At 39.7% G+C, this 21405-nt stretch overlaps 1 protein-coding gene across 1 annotated transcript in view; it reads right to left on the reverse strand.

Moving 5' to 3' along the window:
• Positions 1 to 759: 759 nt before the first annotated feature.
• PDGFC (platelet derived growth factor C) overlaps positions 760 to 21405 on the reverse strand; it is a 100265-nt gene continuing 79619 nt past the window's right edge. Inside the window, exons 4-6 of the mRNA XM_088528083.1 lie at positions 7710 to 7917; positions 2615 to 2832; positions 760 to 1911 (exon numbers count right to left, since the gene is read on the reverse strand). Coding sequence (XP_088384209.1) covers positions 1795 to 1911; positions 2615 to 2832; positions 7710 to 7917 — 543 coding nt within the window. The 3' untranslated portion in view covers positions 760 to 1794. The remainder of the gene's footprint in view (positions 1912 to 2614; positions 2833 to 7709; positions 7918 to 21405) is intronic.

Raw genomic sequence — 21405 nt, forward strand, 5'->3', positions numbered from 1 at the left:
TGGAAAAAATAACAAAGAAACTTTTTTTTTTCTACTTGACAGCTTTACATCCACACTACTCGAAATATTTTGAATGTTTGTAACAACACCACCATATTCCTTCTTTTCTTCTCTTGGATTTAGAGCTGAAGAGAAATAATTAAGAAAACGAAAGCACAAGGAAATGGATCTATCTTCATAACAGATGATTTCAGAATAACAAGTAGTGAATAACCCTCTCTACTTTTTGTTATTGTATATTTATCACATATAAACATGCAATCACACCGAAACATTTCTTCTCCCAAAATTAGCATTATTACTTTATTTGGTGATTCATTACAATCTGCAAATTCAATAGTCAAAAAATAAACTAGACATAATGTTAAAGCATTTTACAAGCAAAATATTTTACTGTTTCCTTTTCAATTTGCATAGAGTGGGATAAGTGTATTGGTTAAAGGATAAAATGTACAGAAGAAACAAAAACATAGTTCATAAACCTGTCCTGCAGAGTGTTACAATCCTGTGGGTCGACAGAACTTGGACAGATACAACCAGCAACAGGACAGCACACACTGCAGCCACCTTCCCATGGGCACGGTGGAGGCAGCAAGACACCGAGCTTCTTTCTCGTGTTGTAGATCAGCCTACCTCAAAGAAATTAAGCAATTAAAAAAGCCAGAACGCATCTATCTATGGTCATTTTTTTTTCTACTGGAACAAATGCCAGAATAGAGAGAGGAATTTTTTAATATCTACTTCTGAAACCATTTATAGTAATCTCTGTCTCTTATATTTTCAGTATCATGGAACTAGCAAGGTTAGACCTTCATCCACACATTTCTGTTTATTGTTACTGTGTTTCCAGGTAAAAAAACTTATTTTTTCCACTGTCTAGCAACAAACTATCAAGCAATAACACTCCTTTCCCATAGTAACCTATGTTCCCATAGTAATCTATGTTCCTCCAACTGTATAAATCTGGCTTTAAAGTCTCACAAAACTAAAAAATATTTGATCTAGGTTGTAATAAAAAAGAATATTAAATACCTTTGGTAAAAATAGATATATTTAACAAGTTTAGAAAAGCAAATAGTTATATTGTCAAAAGGAGAGTATAAAAATGTACACGATAAAAATAACAAACAACAACAACAACAAAATCATGGGCCATAGTAGTAAGAACAAAGGCACTGTTCTTTAAATGTTAGCTCATTCCATAGCTATTGTCCGGTCTTCTTTCTAAAAGGCAGGAGCTTTACTAGAACGTATGTAAAAATCCAGTCTTTCCTACCAGTATTAGGCAAATTATACTTTATTCGGAGCACGACAGTCTGTTTTAAACCAAGTTTATAAAACAGCGAATGCTTCATTTAGAGCACACAGGAGTAGCTGAACCCAGAAAGACAGATTTCAGATGTTTTCAACAGAGGCAAGGTGCACTGGAGCTGTAGAAACGTGCCAGCCAGCAGGATCAAGTCTCCATGATGCGAGCCTTCTAACTTTAGCTGTACTCCTAAATTATAAATCCATGTTTTGTCAAGAAAATTGCTGGGGACAAAACCAACACACGTTTTAAATCCCTCATTGATGCCTTTCTCCCATCCTTTCACTGGGCCTCCAAACAGAGCTGTTATACAACACATAATCCCAGTTTGACTTCTCTTTTTAGAGCTCACTGTAAATCCTGAAGATGGAAGATCCCCAAAGCAAACAACTGAGATTATAGAAGGAGATAATGCACAAGCCCCATAACAGAATCAGCCATTGATTGAACGTGCTTCTCAAGAAAACAGCACCCTTGAGCCATGTTTATCCTTCAGTATTCCCTTTGCACACACAGTCACACTCCTCGTGGTGCTCCAAGGGCACATCTGTCAAGGATTTATGCAATCCCCGTACACCAGTCCTTAGCTTCAGCTGGAGAACCTGCGGGAGAACAACCCGAGCATCAAGAGAACAGCAAGTGCATCATCACACAGCTAGGCTAGGACTAGACTGCTCCAGAGACCAGCTGGAAGCTTCTTAAAAGAAAGGAGACCTTTCCTAGGCCAAATCCTGCATTTATTCCACCCTACAGGCCTCTCCAAATGTGACTATAACACACTGAAGAGGTATTTGTTTATTATGAAAGAGTCTTGCAGTTTTGTGTTTTTGTTTGTTTTCTTTAAGGACTGGTGATATAATTAATCTCATGGAATTATGAGATAACTCTATAATAGCAATTTTAACTATAGATTTATAGCAATGGAAATGGATCCTTTCTTTTTAAAAGTCTCTTTCCTTATCTCTTTCTTTTTAAAGCAGAAAACATTAGCAAGGAGGTGTGATATTTCCAAAATCCACTAATAAACTAGTATGCAATTCCACGGAAAAGCTCACTCTTCACAATGAGTCTATATACAGTCAGCATAGAAATATATTAGTAGCTATAGGGATACTATGAAACCTAAATATAAAGTACCAACTCTCCTTTCACTACTGTACAATATTTTTAAAAGGAAGATACTAAAATTTTAAGTAACACAGATATGCACAATTTTAAAACATACTTTGGCAAACTTGTAATAAAAGAGATCCTTGAGCTGTCTTTGAGGACTCCCGAGCGTGCAGGGCCCTGGCGCGCGCTTACCTCGTGGTACTTCTTGGTGACTTTCGTTGGCACGCACTGGCACTCGCTGCAGCTGTGCTGGCAGCAGGCGCAGTTCCCCCCGCAGCGCTTCACCAGGAGGCACAGGGGCCAGAAGATGGTGTCCGTCCTCTTGAGCTCCTCGCGCAGCGACACCGAGAAGTTGCGCGGAGTGCAGCTGTACAGGCGCACCTCCTCCTTCAGCAGGTTCAGATCCACCACTGCAAACGCAAACCACAAAACGTGAGCCCACTGCTGCTGGACCAACGCGTGGGACCCTTGGGAAAAGCTCCCTTTTGCACTAGGTAAAGCTTTGGCCCAAAGGATCATACTGCCATTGTATGAATACTGTGAAACCAAATTTGAAAATTCCTTGCCCCAGAGTACTCACTATTTATGTTGTAACTCTGGAAGAGTTGGTTCAAATTAAGCAAAATAAGCTTTAGCTTCTAGCTTCTGGTGAATATTTTACCATATCAACCCTAACGAAGTTCCCTTTGTGCCACACTCACACTCTGAGTTTGAGTGTTCCTATTCCATATTAACTATGAACTGAAAACACACACAGCAATTAGGAATCAGTTTTATTTCTTTCAGAGGAGCCAGTCTGTACTGTCCATGATCTGCAACACTTTGCCTTAACCTTTTCTCTCCACTCCCACTATCAGTAAGGAGTGGAATTATGCCTCATTCACAGGGGTTTTCCTTCCTGCTGGTTATTAGTACTTTACCTTCCTGAACAGAAAGAAGAATAATGTAGAAAGAAGAAGTTGATGTAATATGGCCTGAATGTAATAATGTAGCAAGTCTTGAGCAGTGCAGACCTTTAAACCAACTGTTTTTAAACCGACTCGAGAAGAAACTGGGAAGAAAAATATCTCAGTGCAATTTAAAAATTATTAACCATGGATATATTATTTCACAAACTCTTTATATTACCTGATAGTTAGTATCGTTCATTGATAGTTTATCAATAAAAAAGAAAAGCTGTGAATAAAGTTAAGATATATTCCTACTGTATTTCCTCTGAAAAGATACCTGTTTTCTCTCTCTGCTATGTAAAGAGCCTCCAAAGATTACCAGGTTACCTTAGCCTATTGACACCAGCTATCTCCTCTCACTTCTATTTAAACATATAAGAAACAGAGAATTTAGAAGCTGCACTTCTCTAAAGAAATGCTCACTAGTACTGTCCCAGGAGCAGATCCTTGGGCAATAATTTCATTCCACAGTTCTTAAAACATTTCTTTTGCAAACCTTACCATATACTGACATCCGAAAGTAAAGATATATTGTGAAGGGTCAGTTAAACACACTGAAGCCTTTTCTCTGCTTACATTTACAATGAAAGTCAAGCTGGGGCACTTCATTCCTTTACTATCAGGTTAACACAGGCTCCTAAATAAACAAGCTCATTTTTAGGAGTGAGGAGTGTGTAATAACTCCAGTGCAGTTACTGATAGGACACCAGCCTGCCTCCCACACAGACAGAGCGTGCCCTGAAGAAAGCTGAGAAGGGAGCAGGAGAAAAGAGATACAAGGCTTTTCTGGGAGGGATTCCCAGGGAGAAGATAGAAATGATTTAAGCTGCTGTGGTCAGCTAATAGCTCTAGGCTGAGTCATTTGGAGGGTGGACATATCTACCTCCATTTATCAGGGACTGTGGACAGAAACTTCTTTCTCCCATACCTGTGGGTATGAAATCAATGATGAATCTGAACAGGAATACATGTAAAAATACAGTAAGGCGAGTGATAGTTCTGCTGATTCCTTCTGCTGGTAGATTTCTACAGAGCCTGACGGTGCTGGGTACAATGAACTTCAGGAAGCGAAGTTTATGTCTCCTAACGTGATTTCTGCCTGTTCTTTCACCTCAAGAAATTGAAAATAGAAGTTGGACACTGATACCAAAGACACTACCTGTCTCTTCTCACATGCCAGTGACCAGGAGAAGAGAGCTGCCTACTTGGCATCCTGACCCATGGCCAACAGAGGAACTGAATGCATCGGTTTTTCTCTACAAGTTGTAGTCAAGTCACAGAGAAAACAACAGTGTCCTTAAATGAACAGTAAACGTATTGTACACTTGGTCACAAAATTGAAATGAAACTCAGCTGAAACCCTCACACCTCCAGACTAAACTTTAAAAAGTTTGTGTATGAGAACACACGTTCAGCCCTGGGCAGATGCAAAGTTTGCCTTACTGTAACAAAAAATACCAGAAGAGCCGAAACCTGCACGTTTGGTCTCTGTGCTTTACAATGCACTAAAGTATTCTGCTATTACACCTTCACATGAACTCTCACCCTACCTTATGTAATTCAATTTCATTAAATGTCTGTGGCAAATTTATCCGATGCTTATATAATCACTTCTTTGAAGTGTGTGAATGAAGCTGTTATTTTTTCAAAGACTATCTGTCTGTCCAAAATTTATTTTAACACACTGTGGGCATGAAGCTAGATGAGAGAATGTATATATTCCCTTTAAAAGTGTTTACTTAACCACAATAAAAGGTTATGTGGATTTCCCAAGTGCACTGAGTTACAGTACCTGTTATAATGTGAACATTTAAACACTCTTTCAACTTGGCTTCCACTCATGTATCATGTTTGACACAACAGTCAAAGTTCTTTTGTTTAGCACTAGCTCGGGAAGAATGGAAGGTTCTGCAGTAGCATAAGAATGAGAAACACTACAATAAAAATAAGGGGAGGAGGAAAAAAAGGGACAGTAAATGTAAAATGCAGGTAAGTCTATAGTAAAGTCTGTTTTAAAAGTGTGTCTTCATTAGCATACACATCTTAAATACTCCATGTGCACACCAGCCTGAAAGGAACTGATTTCTCTAACTGGCATTGTGACTGTTCAGCATTTTCTGGGACTTGCATTCAGTATAACAGCGACCTGTCTTCTCCAAAACATTTTTCCAGATGTATCCTACTCCCAAAGACAGTGAAAAGGACTATATCCTGGTTGAGACACCAGTATGTAGACACAGCAGAACGGTTTGAGTCCTAGGGGAGACTCCTTGGGGATGTTCTTGGGAGTGCACTTTTCCTATGGTTCATACAACAGCAAAGAGCTCTTTCAAAATGGGTTTCTGTGCAAGCTGCAAACTCCAAAGAAGGAGTGCAAAAGAGAAAAGCCCATTCCTCTATATGCCAGAAAAGTATCTACTAAATACTGTCATTGGATTATGACTCTGCTCTTAAACAGACTCCAGAATATGGGCTAATGATTATTCATAGATTCCTATTTGAAGCGTTAGGATCATTTATTTGCCCTGCAACACACATTTTATTTTTAAGTATGTTTAATATTAAAAAATAATAATTTAGAGCTGTAAAATAATTTAGGGCTGTATTTAATATTGTAAAAGAATTTGGGGCTATATTTAGACATCAAAGCTTCTGGACTTGCTGTTTCTTCTTTCCTGGATAGAAGTTTTTGGAAGCATTTTATCCAGAGAAAACATCAGACACAGAAGTTCTGTGGAATTCAGGTTGTCTAAATATAGTCTTTTTCATGTGAATTATTAGCTAGAGCATGATATTCTTCTCCTTTCCACATAAAGTAATATATACTTTTAATTAGATATAAACCGATGCTTGTTCATGAACATGAGAACACTAATTTAGCTTTTGCACTGAAATACTGCAAAACCAAAACTGATCTAATCATAGAGTCAAAGAGTTTGGAGAAAGAAAATCCACAACATTTTAGGGCATGGACCTCTCCAAACATTCTTAAATACAGCAACCATTCTACTAAAAGCAACAATATAAAAAAGTTTGCTTTCCCTAACTATTTAATAGACCTAACAGCTCGTACTATGTCATCTCAACTGGACATATTTTCTGCCCCAGGCTATTAAGTTACACACTCAGTAATGCAGTCTGAGGGTGGTCTCTTTAAGATGAATGTGGCAATGCTGTGATATGTTTATTCAGTGGAAAAATCTATTTCAGTATCTAATTAGAAGTCTTTAAAAGATTTACTCTGATAGTTTCTTTGGAAGATCTGTCTTGCAGGGAGTTGCTTTTGTCTATATAGATGTTATCCAACACCTGCATTTTGGTTTATGTAAGGTTCCACATATTACATTTTGTTTTTCTCCCTACTTATTGTATGCTTATAGCATGTATTTGGCAAATACTGAAACTCTGGAATTAGAAAAGTGTTAAAGGGCTCTCTGAAAGACACGGTCCATTGCTGAAACCTTTTAAAGAAACTTCCTCCTCTTTGACTCGATTACTTGATAATATATTGCTGTAGCAACAGAAGTAGGGTAGAAGGATTCATTTTTAGACTATGATTCAGGCATGAGCTGTCAAAAATTTATATCTGAGTTATGAAGGTTTTCATCTCCTCCCTTTCCTTCCTGATCAGATGATAATTTAGTTTATACTTGGCACCTGAGAACTCTATCTTTATTTTCATGCTATGTGGTGAGAAAGGAAGGAGTCTGCACGCTATCCATCCACATGAAAGCCATAAACATGAAATAGCAGGCAGCATCTGGAGGATATGTGGTAGAAAATTCAAGAATGCCAAATATAGGTGGGATAAAATGACTTGTTTAATGAGAAATATTTCAACAAGTCTTACAGTACATGCACGTTTCACATCTGATGAAGCTGATGAATGAATGATCAAACATGGACACAAGGATTTCATGGGGTAGCATGGGAAGAGAAACATTTAGCTCTCAATTCACAGGCTGCAGAGACTGACAACATGCTAAGGAAAGAAACCTTGCTAATTAATTGATTCTGTAGGTGTCAGGAATGACCTGCACTAATCAAAACATAAAGGAGTTGCCCTCCGTACAAAAGAAACCCACAGTTCCTCCTCTCTGAAAACAAAGAGGTCCCAAGTTTACTGACTGCTGTAGTTTTGTTATTTTTATCATGCTGAATACTTTTGAGTTTTGAGGATAGACATTGTCCTTTTTCGGAAAACACAACTGAAAATATCTAACACCAATGATCTCTGACACATTCTATCCTTGGAACCAGGAAGGCTCATGATTACTGCTTCTTTGTCCCAAAATCATCTGTAGCAGCTTGCAGGGCCAATCAGCAGTGTAATTTACCTCTTGATTTTCTCCCATGAATATATGCCTTTCCAAGAAGCTGCCATGTGGGCCTGTACAGATCTTCCAAGTCCAGCTGCCACCGCTCCGGTTCCAGGTACCGGATGAGTTCTTCCACGGTACTGAACCCCGCCACGGCGTTGTTTAACACATCTAATGGCAGGGCTGACGGGGGAAGCAAGGACGGGCTGGGTGCTTCTGTGTGGTGCTGCAATCAAAGCCAAGAGAAGAGTACCAGTCAGCTTTAATGGATCTGCTTTGATGAAGTGTTGTGCTTTATGAAGTTATACATAGCTGGGAAAGTTTATAAGTGGCCAGCTTGTTTCCAGTGTGCAGTTTACCTAAGAAGACAAATGACGAGAGCCAAAAAGTACCTAATTATTCTTTGGCGATAAAAGTAAACAAACTTCCAGCAGACAGTCTTCCCACTTCTTGCATTCCTAGGCTGAAAGATAGCGTGTTACTTTACCTGTTCCTTGAGGAAGTTCACTAAGTGATGGACGACATCGTGGAAACAGAGCAAATGGAGATGTGAAAATATGGGCCCATGACAAGCAATTACACCCTCCAGAAACCTGAAGAAAGACGTATTTCACATGCTGCCTTCCTAGGGGATCTGCCACAGCCTTTTTGTTCCTGTCTTTCAATGTAAAATGCAAATGTGCCCTAGCGTAAATGAAAACCTGTATCACCTATAGATGGGGAAAAAGCCACTACCTGTGTTTCACAGTGCTACGAATTATGTTTCCAGTTAAACATAAACAATAGTAAATACAGTAAGAGCAACATGTGGCATTACTATAATTATTTCTCTTTTACTTTTATTTTTTCAAAATTCTTAAATGCTCAAATTGAGCACTAAAAAAGCTTATGCCCTCTCGCACAGCAGAAGGGTCAAGACACTCTTACACACACAGCAGCACGACAACAGCCACGCGCTGCTCTCGCTAGTGGGACTGCTGTGGTCGCTCACTCTCCACAACATCTTTAAAACACCCTTTAAACAAATTGACTCACGTTTTTAGAGAATTAAATGAAGGTAGGAAGAGAAACCTTCAGGCCCTAAGCTGGAAGTGCTGCTTCACCCTGCTAACCGCCCTTGGACAGGGAGACCTTGCTGCAGCCATTACGTACGTACTATCACACTGCAACAATTTGCTTGGGTCATGTAAGAAAGATAAAGAAAGTTTCTATCTGCAGCTGATTTAGAAGACAGGAACGTCAAAATATCATGAACCTAACTATATAATCTTGTATGGATCACTTCTTTCGAGCGTGGTTCCATGAAACATCCAACACTTCCCATGAAATCTCCAACCAGGCTGGGTCAGACGTGCACCCGCTCTGTCACTCCTCTGCACGGCGCCTGTCACCTCTGCACAACACCGGTCCTGCACGAATAAATCCTCTCCTGCCTTTCTGCAGGTGGCTGGGTCTATACGAGTGCTATATTGCCCTGGGTACACTGACATATCCATACATACGCGTGCTGCGGGCCTGTGTGCATATACACACATGCACATACATGTAGATAATTCCAAAGAGCTGCTCAGGCACTGTCTGTAATCTAATGTGGTGTGTAAACATGCTTCCATTTTTTTCCATCCATAATGTATTTATTTACCTTTACAAAATGATCAGCAAAATAGATTGCGGAAAAATGTAGCACCTATGCAGGAACATTTATTTAAGAAAAGAATTCTTGCAACACTACATACTAAACAGCAATTTCAGAAAATATGCCTGCCATTGCAAGATTTCAGAGCAATAATTATATTTTCCTTTTTGCGCTCTCAACTCTACTAAATATGTATTTTTGGTTTTAGCTAAGCCTGTGGTTGAAAGGGCAGCAAACAGAAGTAACTGCCATGACCTCCCTACTATTTGCTTCAAATACAGTCACTAGAAATATCTGTGCTGCTTTTTACCTAGGAGCCTTGCAAGGATGAAACAAAACATAGGTCTACTCTGCTGGCACCACTCATTTCTAGGCTATTTTCATCTTGCTATTCCAGCATCATTTCCAGAAGTGAGCGAAGGAGTTGTCCCCATTCTTGATGAATGTGGATTTCAGAAAGTTTACATATTTCATTTCCTCTTCTCTCCAATGCCCACATTAAAAAAAATAACTTGCTGATCCATCTATTAGGTTATGATAATAAAGCAACATATTCTGGTCTATAATTTAAACATTTGCTCTTAGCAAAACATGCTACTCAGCAAGTTTCAAAATACTGCCATGACACTATAATTCAGATGGTTAAAAGAAATAAATATCACAACTTTTTTCTTTCTGCTTTTCTCCAAGATACTATATTTGTTAATAGCTTGAAGGTGTTGGGTTTTGCTAAGGTGAAAAATAAAATAAGGATCAAATGGTAGAAGAAGAATATGAAGAATTTTTCTTTTCAAATTCATTTCCAGTATAATATACTTCAGTGTCTCATCCAGTGAAATAGATTGATTCCAGGTGAAAATCTATTGGTTTAGAATCTATTTCTATGTTTCACAGTTCAGAACATGCATACGATACATATACAGGAACTACCTATATACATAAATAGGAACTAATCCACCAATTTGCGTTTTTCTGGATTCAGTAGGCATTTCCCAGAGTTGAAAAGTCATGAGGGAATAGTGAATCATTCTGTTTAATGGCATTGCAAAGCAAATAAAAATTGTCATCACTTGTGAATTATTCGCACAGCAAAATGAGGCACTTAAAAATGTAATTAGAAAAGAAAAATTGCAGAACATTGAATATGAACATTTTAGAAGACAGTAGTTAAGATTTTCAGATTAGGAATGTATTTCCCAATAATCTCTTACTTCAGTCAATTTAAATGACAGTGAGAATATATCCAATTTTAAAGATAAGTTCCACTGTAAAGTTATGATTGGTATATTTTTTGTTTATTTTATAACCAAAGTCACTCAAAGCTTTTTGTGCCTAGAAGCAATGTTTGCACCTACAAAAAGTTTTATTCTTGGAAAGGATAACAGGAGAAATGACATAATACAAAAAATTAAATCACCATTATCAAAAAAGCATACCTTTTAGAACAAATCACTACAAAATTTCAGCATAACTCTGAAATGTGGCACTGCAGTTGCAACCTCAAATAGCTATAAGTACTCAAATGAAGCTGCTTCCCTTTTTTGTAGTACATCGCCTCTGTTACAATTCCTTCCACATAACGAATAATATCGGGCTGAGCTGGCAGAATCCCGCCTGGGTGTCCGTGCTGCCTCCCTCGGTATTCCTGACAGGAACCTGCTGCGGAGCCGCGCGGCGCCGGGCTCCTCAGGTGAGAATACGGGACGTGCCAGAGCAGCAAGTGCACCACAAAATGGGCTGTGAAAGCTTTCTAGTAGGGCCCCGATAAACGTTAGGTCTTCAGCTGTGCAAATGCTGATGGAGACGTTACAGAGGTAGCCAGCTCTCAACCGTGCTTCTCCCTTATAGCTGCCCTCACCTATTTAAAGTGATGCTCTCCAAGTTTCTCCACAGCAAAGGAGATGCTCTTGGAGTTGGATCCCAGGCAAAAAAGCACAACCTGTGCATCTGGCTCACCGACTTCGCTGCATCAGGAACAACGCAGATACTGTTCTTTAAAGAAGTCTTTCAGAAGAGTCTTTGATTAATAACAATGTTTTAGGTTTGAGACCACTGGCAGAGCCAAACAACTCTATATTTGTTGTTACTAAAGACAATTCAAGATGTAGAGTAAAAAATGTAGGACCTCAGCTGGCCTGTAGAACAGCCAAGAACGAAAATCAGTGCTGGATCAAACAGAATTTTCAGTAGATCTGTTAATATTGTACTTCCACATGTGTACTTGATTCCAGCAAAAATAATGCCTCATAGAAGTTCCTTAAGGCATTCACAAATATGAGAGAGACTCATTAGGCAATGAGTCAAGATATTGGCTTTCAAGGAACGAAGGAAATAGGATTAAGACTGCCTTTACAAACCTTCAACAACTGAATTTGAAATTATCTAGCTGAAGCTGAGCCCTAAAGGATGATTTGGGGTGTAGCCTAACTCTGAAGACCAGTGATTAATTTCTCGTTTTGCCACACACTTCCTGCGAGGCCCTGAGGACATTAGCTAGGCCCCAGCTCCACGGTATAAACCACGTGGCAGCAGCACTGCCTTGTTGTGCCAACATGACTCTGTGTGCAGCTGCACCATAAACAAGAGCTAATCTGACTAAAAAAAGAACACTTCTCATCTGCCTTTTCTTTAACCACAAGCTTGTTCACAGCGCGGACCTCCACCAGCTGAGTCATCACAACCCAAAGCAGAGGGGCCAAGAGCGCAAACATCCCAGGTTCGCTCTGGCTTCAGGAGTTTTATATCACGAAAGTTCCTACTGAAGCCTTATCACATTTGTAACATGGGGATAAAGGTATTTCCTCAATATCACAATCTCCATGAGAGAAGGCACACAAAAAACATTTCTTAGGTACTTTTTTTTTTAAGAGTCCAGAAGGGTAAATTTTGGATATGATATTGTATGTCATAACCTACTCAGTTCTTCCCTTATACAGATCCTGTGTACTTATTCTTCAGACAAACGGTTCAAAATAAAAGAGCATTCACCTTGATCTACAAGACATCAGCTCTTAAGTATCATTATGATCTAAAATAGTCTTTTGTTTTTACCTCAGAGGATATAACTGAGGTACCGAGAGCCTCTTCTAGTTAAAGGAAAGTAGTAATTTTGTTAGTCTGCGGCAGTCAGGAGTCAGGAATCTCATGTTTAATAATGTAATCACAGAGTTAAGCCTAGAACAACAAAAACAATTGAGTCAGATACTTGGCATGATCTGACATTTACAGGAATGGAATAATACATTAAAAGAAAGAAAAAATCTTCTCCCCAAAAGAAAGCCCAATTTTTTTCACTCTTTGTGTTGAAGAAAACATTGTCAGAATTTCTGAGTGAAAGGCCATTCATCAGTAGGGCATAATTCAGATAAAATATTCATCATCGATGTAGATGAATCAGACTAGAAGGGATGCTATAAAAAAGAAAAACTGAGACACACAGTCTTGGAAATGCAGATAGGACTAGTACATTGAAAGAAACAACATACATTTGTTCCAGTGGAGTACCAGATTTTATTATTATTATAATAAAAGAACACTCTGAGCCCTGCTTAGATTTAGAGATATGCTGTTGAAACTAAAAAGACATGCACATTCTTGTAACACTCACAATAAAGATAGCCTGTTTTCCGCCTCTATATTCACAGCAATGCTTTTATTTGTGCCATTCGAAGCTACGCAAGAGGATAAATATCTAGCTTAAGAAGAACTTTCCCTGAGGCCACAGAAGTTTCTTGGCATAACAAAAGTTCTTCTCTCCCATAGATACATGCTGTAAGGATTCTGAAAAGCATCTAGAAACCCACACCTAACTGAAACCACCAATTTTTTTAAGCTTTTACTTGCTCACATGTATGTAGTACAAAAAACTAACCCATTTGTGAGACCTTCAGCTATGAAAATTCATCCTCTCGGTGCTATGTGTAAGAATAAACCTGTCAGCACTGTGCAAAATGTTAGTCCTGTATGATACGAGTAGTATCATTATATAACCTACCTCAAGACTCAGTTCTATTGGATGAATCAGGTTATTTCTTCTTAGCGTATTACTACTGCTTTTTTTGTTAATCCATTATATTTTCTGGAATATTCTATTCTGATGAATGTCTCACAGTTTTCCCCGTCCTGGAATGGAAATCTTCTATGAAATTATATATCAAATACTTGGCTGCCACAGCAGAGCATAAACCCGACGACACAGGGAGACACAGAGAGCAAGAGAAAGTCAGAAACTCCTTGCACTTATTATAAGATCCTACTAAATCTTTTTGTTGGAGTCCAGATCAAAAGTCAAATTTAGAGCAGAGGGATCACTAGCTTAAAAATGTAACTGAACTTTGGCTGAAAAGAACGAAATTAATCCCAACACAGATCAACTTCTTTTATCTAAATCTTGATACAATAATGAAATCCTCCATGTGCATCTGTTCTAGGCTAGAATGTAGATTACTTTAAGAGAAAAATTTGCAAAAGCAACATCAAAATGATCATTATCTAAATCACATGTAAATTATGTTTAAAATGTGAAATTCTCTACTAAAAGGAGAAATACAGCAGCCTATCGTTGGGAATCAGTAACCTGAAGGCTTAGGTGCAGCACTGAGCCAACGCAAAAACCATCCCTGCAACCACGAGAGCCCAGTGAGCACATACATGTGGGACCAGGAACGTGGGTTCAGAGCTCATTGCAAAGTGGGTGCCATGATTATTAATCACCTCAGTTACATCCACATCCGAAATTTCATACACTTGTATCAGCTACATTGATGATTTACAACAGCATTTTTTTCCTGTTCTGTATATAAAGTGCTAGTTCTTACTTGATAAACAGTATTTTGTAAGGAATAAACAGCCAACATAATTGCAGCTGTTCTGGATAAAAAAGGGTTTTGAACATTTTTCAGTGACAGGGGATGTGGTCAGCCATAATTAAGGGACACAATATTTTCAGATATTTTTAAAGAGAGTTATTCATGTAAGTGAAAAAAAAGAGGAATTCAAAAAAGAAAAGAAAAGAAAAAGCTAAGTGAAAAGGAGGCCAGAAAGTGTCTGGAGTCAGGGAGTGAAGTCTCTTTTACAGTTCCTCTAGGTATCAGAAATGGGTAGCTGCTGTCAACAAATTGTTTACTTATCCCAGCAGGTTCATGGAAGGTTCAGCAAACATTAAACACGAGGAATGACTATTCGTTAATACTGGGAAGCGTATTTGGCAAGGAGGATGAAAATGATTCTATAGGACATGCAATTTTAATTGGGTATTTCAATCTATGAGCTGAACTGCTCTTCCTTCTAGCCCTGTGTGCATGTGGGATGACCCGGGCCGGGGCACAGCCAGCATTCCTGCACTGCACACACTGCAGATCACAGCTTGCCTTGCCTGGTACGAAGCCTTGCACAAAACACTGCTTTGGGAGGAGGCAGCCGCAGCTCTGCCGCGTGTATCATTGCACAGGGCCATCAAACGCGCCAGAGATTTACTGTGTTTTAAGATTCACGAAGAAAAATGACCTGTATTTTGTCACATTTAAACTTAAATGTAACACACATTGTAAGTTAAGAAGCATGATAGGACTACAAAGCATGACTATGAGTACATCACTCATGGAAAGATTTTTAAGAATATTTTTAAGCCAGACATCCAACCTGCGGGCTAGCTTTGAGGCCCTGCACTGACCAGCCACAAGGCTGCTCTGACACATCCTGTGCCCAGCTGCACCTTCGCCTGCCCGTTTGGCACTGCCCATCTCACGCCACCTCGTTACACTATTATATGTGATTACACAGTCACTAGAAGGCAAAATCAATCAGAAAGAGGAGAAATTTAAGAAAAAATGTCTTCCAAGGACACTTGGTATTCAGGAATAAAAATAAGAAAGATATAAATACAAAGCAGGTAGATCAACTGAAATCCTGCAGCAGGAGAAAACAGGGTTGTAGTGAATGGGAAAGAAAACATGGTCCTGTTGTGAAGCAGATAGATCTCAGATATATTTATATACTCATAACAGCACCATAATGTGATACTGCAGAGCTGCCAGAAAGGCCTTGGCTGAAATGCAGGGTTTGGTTGGTTCCCCAGGACTTGTAAGAAAAAGGAGACAGAGAGAGAACATTCAGAGAAAAAAAAAAGAAAAAAAAACATGAACTATGAAAAAAGATTTAATGATACAAATGTCTTTAATCTAGATGAGACTAGACTGATATCCGCTATCACTAGACGTGATAACAAATGTGGAATAGAGCATCAGATTATCAGCTCTTCCCTAAATCCATCAATGAGAGGACAAAAAATATTCACTTCTATTCATTGCCAAAAGGATTTCTGTTACGCATTAGAAAAAGAAGTTGCAAACCATGTAAAGCAGTGCAAAAGAACACCTAAGAAATCTGTCTGTGGATGTAATGAACAGTTATGAAAAATCAAGCAAGAATGGAAAATTGAATTGTAGAAATAAATTAAAATTTGCCCCATTGACTAGGTATGGCCCCAATTCTTCTGTATGCATAATCAAGCAATGACTGTGCCCCTGCATATTTAAATACAGAATATGTGGTGGTTTTTTCTCCACCTACCTGCAGGTGAACCCACAATCACTTACACAGGACTATGGAAGTTGATGAAAGTACTTCCTATTTTGGACCCCATTTAGCTACCTTCTCTTGAAGAAAGCTCACAAGTCCTAGCTTATCCCCAACGCTCCCAACGAACGTATTTCTGGTAGGAGTTGGGTTTGGGGAGCAGAAGATCCTTTGTCAGCATCACAATTTCTTTAAAGCCTCAGAACACCAGGTAATCTGACTCATTTTAGGAAAGGTTTTAGCATCGGTTGTAAATTAAACGTAGAAGCATTTCTGATTGTCTCTGCTTTTTTTAGCCAGTATGGCTGCTATTTAAAAACAATGCTTCATAGTTAGTTTAAAAGCAGCCTATTCATTCTACTTTGAATAGTTCCTGTGAGATTTTGAATCATTTATGCTGCCTACAGCAAGAGCAAATGCATTATATTAGAATATGTTACATTTAAGGCACCATTGCAAGTACCTGCCTCAGCCTGGCCCTTGCTGTCATTAAAATTCATTAAAACTGATAGTCTAATTATTTTTATTATAATGCATAAATGCGGTTTCCCTTTGTACAATTCATTTTCATTTTCAGCCCTCTTGACACACGTAATAAAAATAAAGATGACATCTTTCACATAATAAACCTACAGCATTAAAAATCCATTATGCTGCACAGCAAAATCTCATTTGCCTGAAAATTACTAGCAAATCAATCAATTTCTATTAAACGTGAAAAAGATCTAGTCAGAACATTGTCACTGTCCACAGACGTGGCCAAATTATCTGTAACTGATCTGGTCAACCAGATCTCAAGTCTTTCAATTCCTTAAGTTCTTTCCTTAATTAATTAGAGCATGTTAGCATGGTATGAGCAAAGACTGCACATTTGCTGTAAATAGGAGTGATAGAAAAAAAAAATCATGCTAACTTACGTTGTCAGTCACGCAGTTTATTTTCCTTGCAGAGTTTTAGGCGAATCTGCAGTCCCAAACCTGCAGCCACAAGGGCTGGCACCGTGACCCTGACCCGGAGAGGCTGCGGCCTGCATGCACTTAGCTCCTTTCAGGGGATTCCTCTACACTCAGCCAGGCACCATAATTTAAAACAACAATTTCACTATTATCTGCAGAAAAAAGCAAGCGCCACACACCGAAACAGCATCAATTTTAACCCATTTAAATAGCAATATTCTCATTTGCTTAAGGGATGTTTTTTATTCCAAAGAGTTGCCCAGCCTTCTGCAGAACCTTTGCTCATTCAGTGTCACACATGTGGCCCTTCCTATCACATGGCTGCTAAAGTCCACTTGAAAATGAATATTTACACACTGAAACATACTTTTTTTGCTTTTATTTTTGCTGGGGTTTATTTATAATACCCAAAGATTTCCTTGTGCAGCTCCTTTTCTGTTCACTAACTCAGGAATTCCCAGTGTTTCTGATGATTTCATGTAGAATATATGGAACTAATTACAGAACACAGACATCAAAACGTGTGGTTTTCTAGGCTTTGATTAACTGCGGTTTCACAGGCTGCTGTTCATCACAGTCTAGGAAGTGGTTAGATGGGTTCTTTCTTTTTTACTTGCTTATCAGTTTAAATAATGAGTCAAAGTGAGATATTGTTTCCACCTGATTTTTTCAGCACTGTAAGCGTCTGATTCTCTGTAAACTGCAGGCACTGCTCTCATCCTGCTGAACCCAGCATCACACAAATGAAGTTATTTATTGCATTAGCCTACCAGACAAATATGTTAGCTAACCGCAAGTTTATCCTTTGAGCATGACAGCAAGGGTGCTGCAAAACCATATGATCACAAAAAATAAACCCCATTCTCTGCAAGCGGCCTTCAATTGCGTGAAGAACATGTCAGAAATAAGGCAGATAAATTTAAGTGATATTAAAAACACATTATCTTCTTATTTACAAGCAGACTGGGTATATACCTTAGTGTATACCACACTTATCCCGAGCATTAGTGACAGACACTCGAATGCAAAAACTAACGAGAAACCAATTGTGAAAGCTCTCGATGCCAAAAATGAAATAGAGTCGAGACGTACTGCCTAAGTCAAACTTGGGAAGCAAGAGTAAAGAGTTGTTGTACAAAATGGGTTCTGGAAATATTTTTTGCCCGCAGAGGAAAGGTGATGTTTTTGCTCACATCTTCACAGTTTCTAGTTTATTTTCCAATTTTGCCTATAATCCATAAGCACTTTCAGGTAATGAAATACCAAACCCTGCTACGGGAGTTTTATTTTGTTGCACCAAAAGATGCACTGCTATTTTGGGCTTGGTTGCTAGTTTTCTCTACATGAAAGGTTCCTATTGCTCCCTTGAACAGAAAAGCAATTTTAAAAAGATATATACAATATTTAAAACTAAATTTATTGACAGAGTGCACGAAAGGACAAAACTATGACAGAATTTGTTCTGATCAAGAGATGCAAATTCCCCCCCAAAAGGGCATTACATAGATGATTCAAGAAATGTCAGTATTTTATTATTAACTGTTGATACTTGGAGCACTGCACAGTGAAATGCTGAAGACAAAGCCCAAGGAGTGCCTAGGACGAGAGTGCTTTGTGAGAGCCACCCCGCGAGCACCCTGCACACTCCGCAAGGCCGGCTGTCCTGGCGTTGGCAGCCAAAAACACCCAGGGTTTGGGCATCTGGCTGTCTCCTCCAAGCACTAACGGGGACGTCTGAGCAATCTCATGAGCGTCGGTCAACTCAGTCATCCTCTCCCCTTGGCTACCTACTCATTTCAGCCATCTCCATCAGCAGAAAACTTCAGGGTCAGTTCAGTGCAGGGTCCGAATTAGCAAAATTCATGTATAAAAAACCTTTAGATTGCAGATGTTTCGAGGTTTTAACAACAGTGACACTTTCACATCCACATACCTGTACAGTAATGATTCTTTAAGTAGCAACGCAGGCTGAAATACTTTCGAAAGATCCCATGGGTAAACATATTACATTTGACACTAAATTAATTGAAAGAAACATTTCTGAAAGGAAAACATCTGAGAATCCATTTAAAAGAATTCCATTTACTATGGTAACTCAATTGAAATAAATAACTATGATGAATAAATAACTATAATAAATCCATTTACTACGATAACTCTTTACGGGACCATAAAGGTACTTATTTCCAACAAAATTGCCTTAGCATAACATCTCACTTGTTAGACAAGTCACGCTGTTGAAAGGGTATTTGTCACTCTTGGAAGAATATGTAGAAAAAAGATCCCTGAGAAACTCTTAGTTGAACTCCTAGGCTAACAGAGCTACAAACCCCTAATAAAGCATCAGATCTCAATACCTGCACCTCTGCAGAGCATCAGATCTAAACACCTGCACCTCTGCAGAGCATCAGATCTAAACACCTGCACCTCTGCAGCTGAAACTGCCCCTGTGGCCTGACGGACAGGCCAGCAGAGCTGGGCTCCTGTGCAGCCCGTGGGGACCGCCGCAGCACGGGGCTCTCCTAGGAATCCATGCAGCTCAGAGGGCAACTACCAACTTTTCCAGGCCTGTAGTTCCGCCTGTAAAATTTCTTCCACAGGCTGCTCCATCTGCTTTCATAGCTCCACTTTTCAATTATCCTTAAACCAAGTCTTTCATGCACTAAATTGCTACCTTCAGTTTGAAGCCCAGCAGTTTAGTGTGACTCATAATTGTTGCTGCATATTTTTTTTCTTCCTGTGATTTATTGCTTAGCTCAAAAGCAGAGTGCTCAGGCAGTACGCGCATTGTGCCTCTGGAAACGTCTTTTGCCGCATGAATTTAGCCCCGTGCTCTCACACGCAGGTTTTTCCAGTCCCAGTTCTCCAGGGAGTTGAGCTCCCAGCTCCGCAGCGCCCTTCCCCACACTCCAATCGCAGCAGCTCCGTGGTGCCCGGGGCTTCCCCAGGGAAGCAAACAAACAAAACCTGTCAACAACCCCGGCTTTCTTCAGCCAAGCCCTCATCGTCCCCATTGAAAAGTTCCGAGCACTTATAGAAGCTGATAGACGGCAGCTCCTAATCCCCACCTGCAGCAGCAAAGAGCAGACAGGTGCAAATTTCTGTGTTTCCACAGTGCTTATTATCTCTGCCCTGTTGGAAACACAAGGATTTCTCTTAACACCACTCCAAGGCCCTAAATTAATCTTTCCACAAGCAAACTCTCCCCCTGCAGCTACTATCCGGTGTTATTACTCTGTCAAGGATTTTTCTCCTGGATTTTAAGAGGTGCTTTCAGCAGTCCGTGGTGCCAGATGATGCGGCCAGGCACCTACAGGAGCTGCTCCCCAGCGGCTTGGAGCTCACACTCACCATCCCTGCTCTCCCTCGCTGCTCTGGAACCCCTTCCACATCTGGACCCTATGCAACAACACAGACAAGCTGCACTAAGCAACTCTTGTTTGCTTTGCCCCAAGTACTTCCTTTCCATTCCTGTGTAAAGCGCTTCTTATTTGTGTTAAAGTAAGAAAAATTATCACTGTAAGAAAAATTACTCTAGTTAGTCACTGCACTCGTGTTTTGTTGGGATGAGGGAACAGGCAGGTCTGTGGCATGGCTGAACATGTAAAAACGGACAGGAACACGACACAAATGCAGCTAAAATGGTAACTGCAAAATAGGCTGCTGCCTCACATCTAATGCCAAAAGGGCCTTTGCTCACTTTTTTTTTTCCACTAGCAAGCATGTCAAAAACACAACATCTCAGTACTTGAAAGTACACAGAATCTAGGACTGACCCAGTTAGTCAGGGATTACTTGAGAATGAGACTGAGTCCCTTTGCTTTGCAGTTTGCAGAGCAGCCATCAGTGAGCTTTCAAAAAAATGAGAATAACAGGTTGATCCTGGAAACCAGAAAAGGGAGAGTCTACTAGACAATGACATTTTATAAAATTTAAAATATGAAAAATAAATATAATTCCCTAAAATTGTCACACGACTGTGACACCTCCTCTTCTTCCTAAAAAGCTAAGCTAAAGAATTAATGAACAGCAAGTTCTTGACATCTTCTCTAAGGGCCGTGATTAGATGCTGTTGGAACATATATTTTGCCAGCTGGTGTTGCAGACATTAGCCAGTTTGAGCCAGTTTTTATCACATTAAGTCCCTAAAATACTTCATGACTTTCATGCAATCCTTTAGTATAAAAGCATGTTTGCTCAGCACCCGTAACCCGGGCACAGCTCTTACTTGGCCAACGTCATTTTCACGACGCGCGAGGCTCTCTGCTCCTTGATCTGATCTCCATTCTTTGTTGCACGTTGTTCCCTGGTCAGTCTGTGTGTCCTTGCTCTCCGCTCAGTCTCCTGCCACCCCGTTTGCACATTTTGCACACCCCTGCTCCCACGCTTGCACCTCTCCTGGTGTTTCTGCTTGCACCTCTCCTGGTGTTTCTGCTTGCACCTCTCCTGGTGTTTCTCCCGCTCTCCCCACACGCTGCCGCTCCCTGCTCCAGTCCTTTCCATCTACCAGGGTTGCTGCCTTTTCTCTACACTCCACTAGGGCTGT

Source organism: Tinamus guttatus, unplaced genomic scaffold, assembly GCF_059628265.1.
Source record: "Tinamus guttatus ecotype Peru unplaced genomic scaffold, ASM5962826v1 Tinamus_guttatus_pri_ptg000301l, whole genome shotgun sequence".
Classification (NCBI taxonomy): domain Eukaryota; kingdom Metazoa; phylum Chordata; class Aves; order Tinamiformes; family Tinamidae; genus Tinamus; species Tinamus guttatus.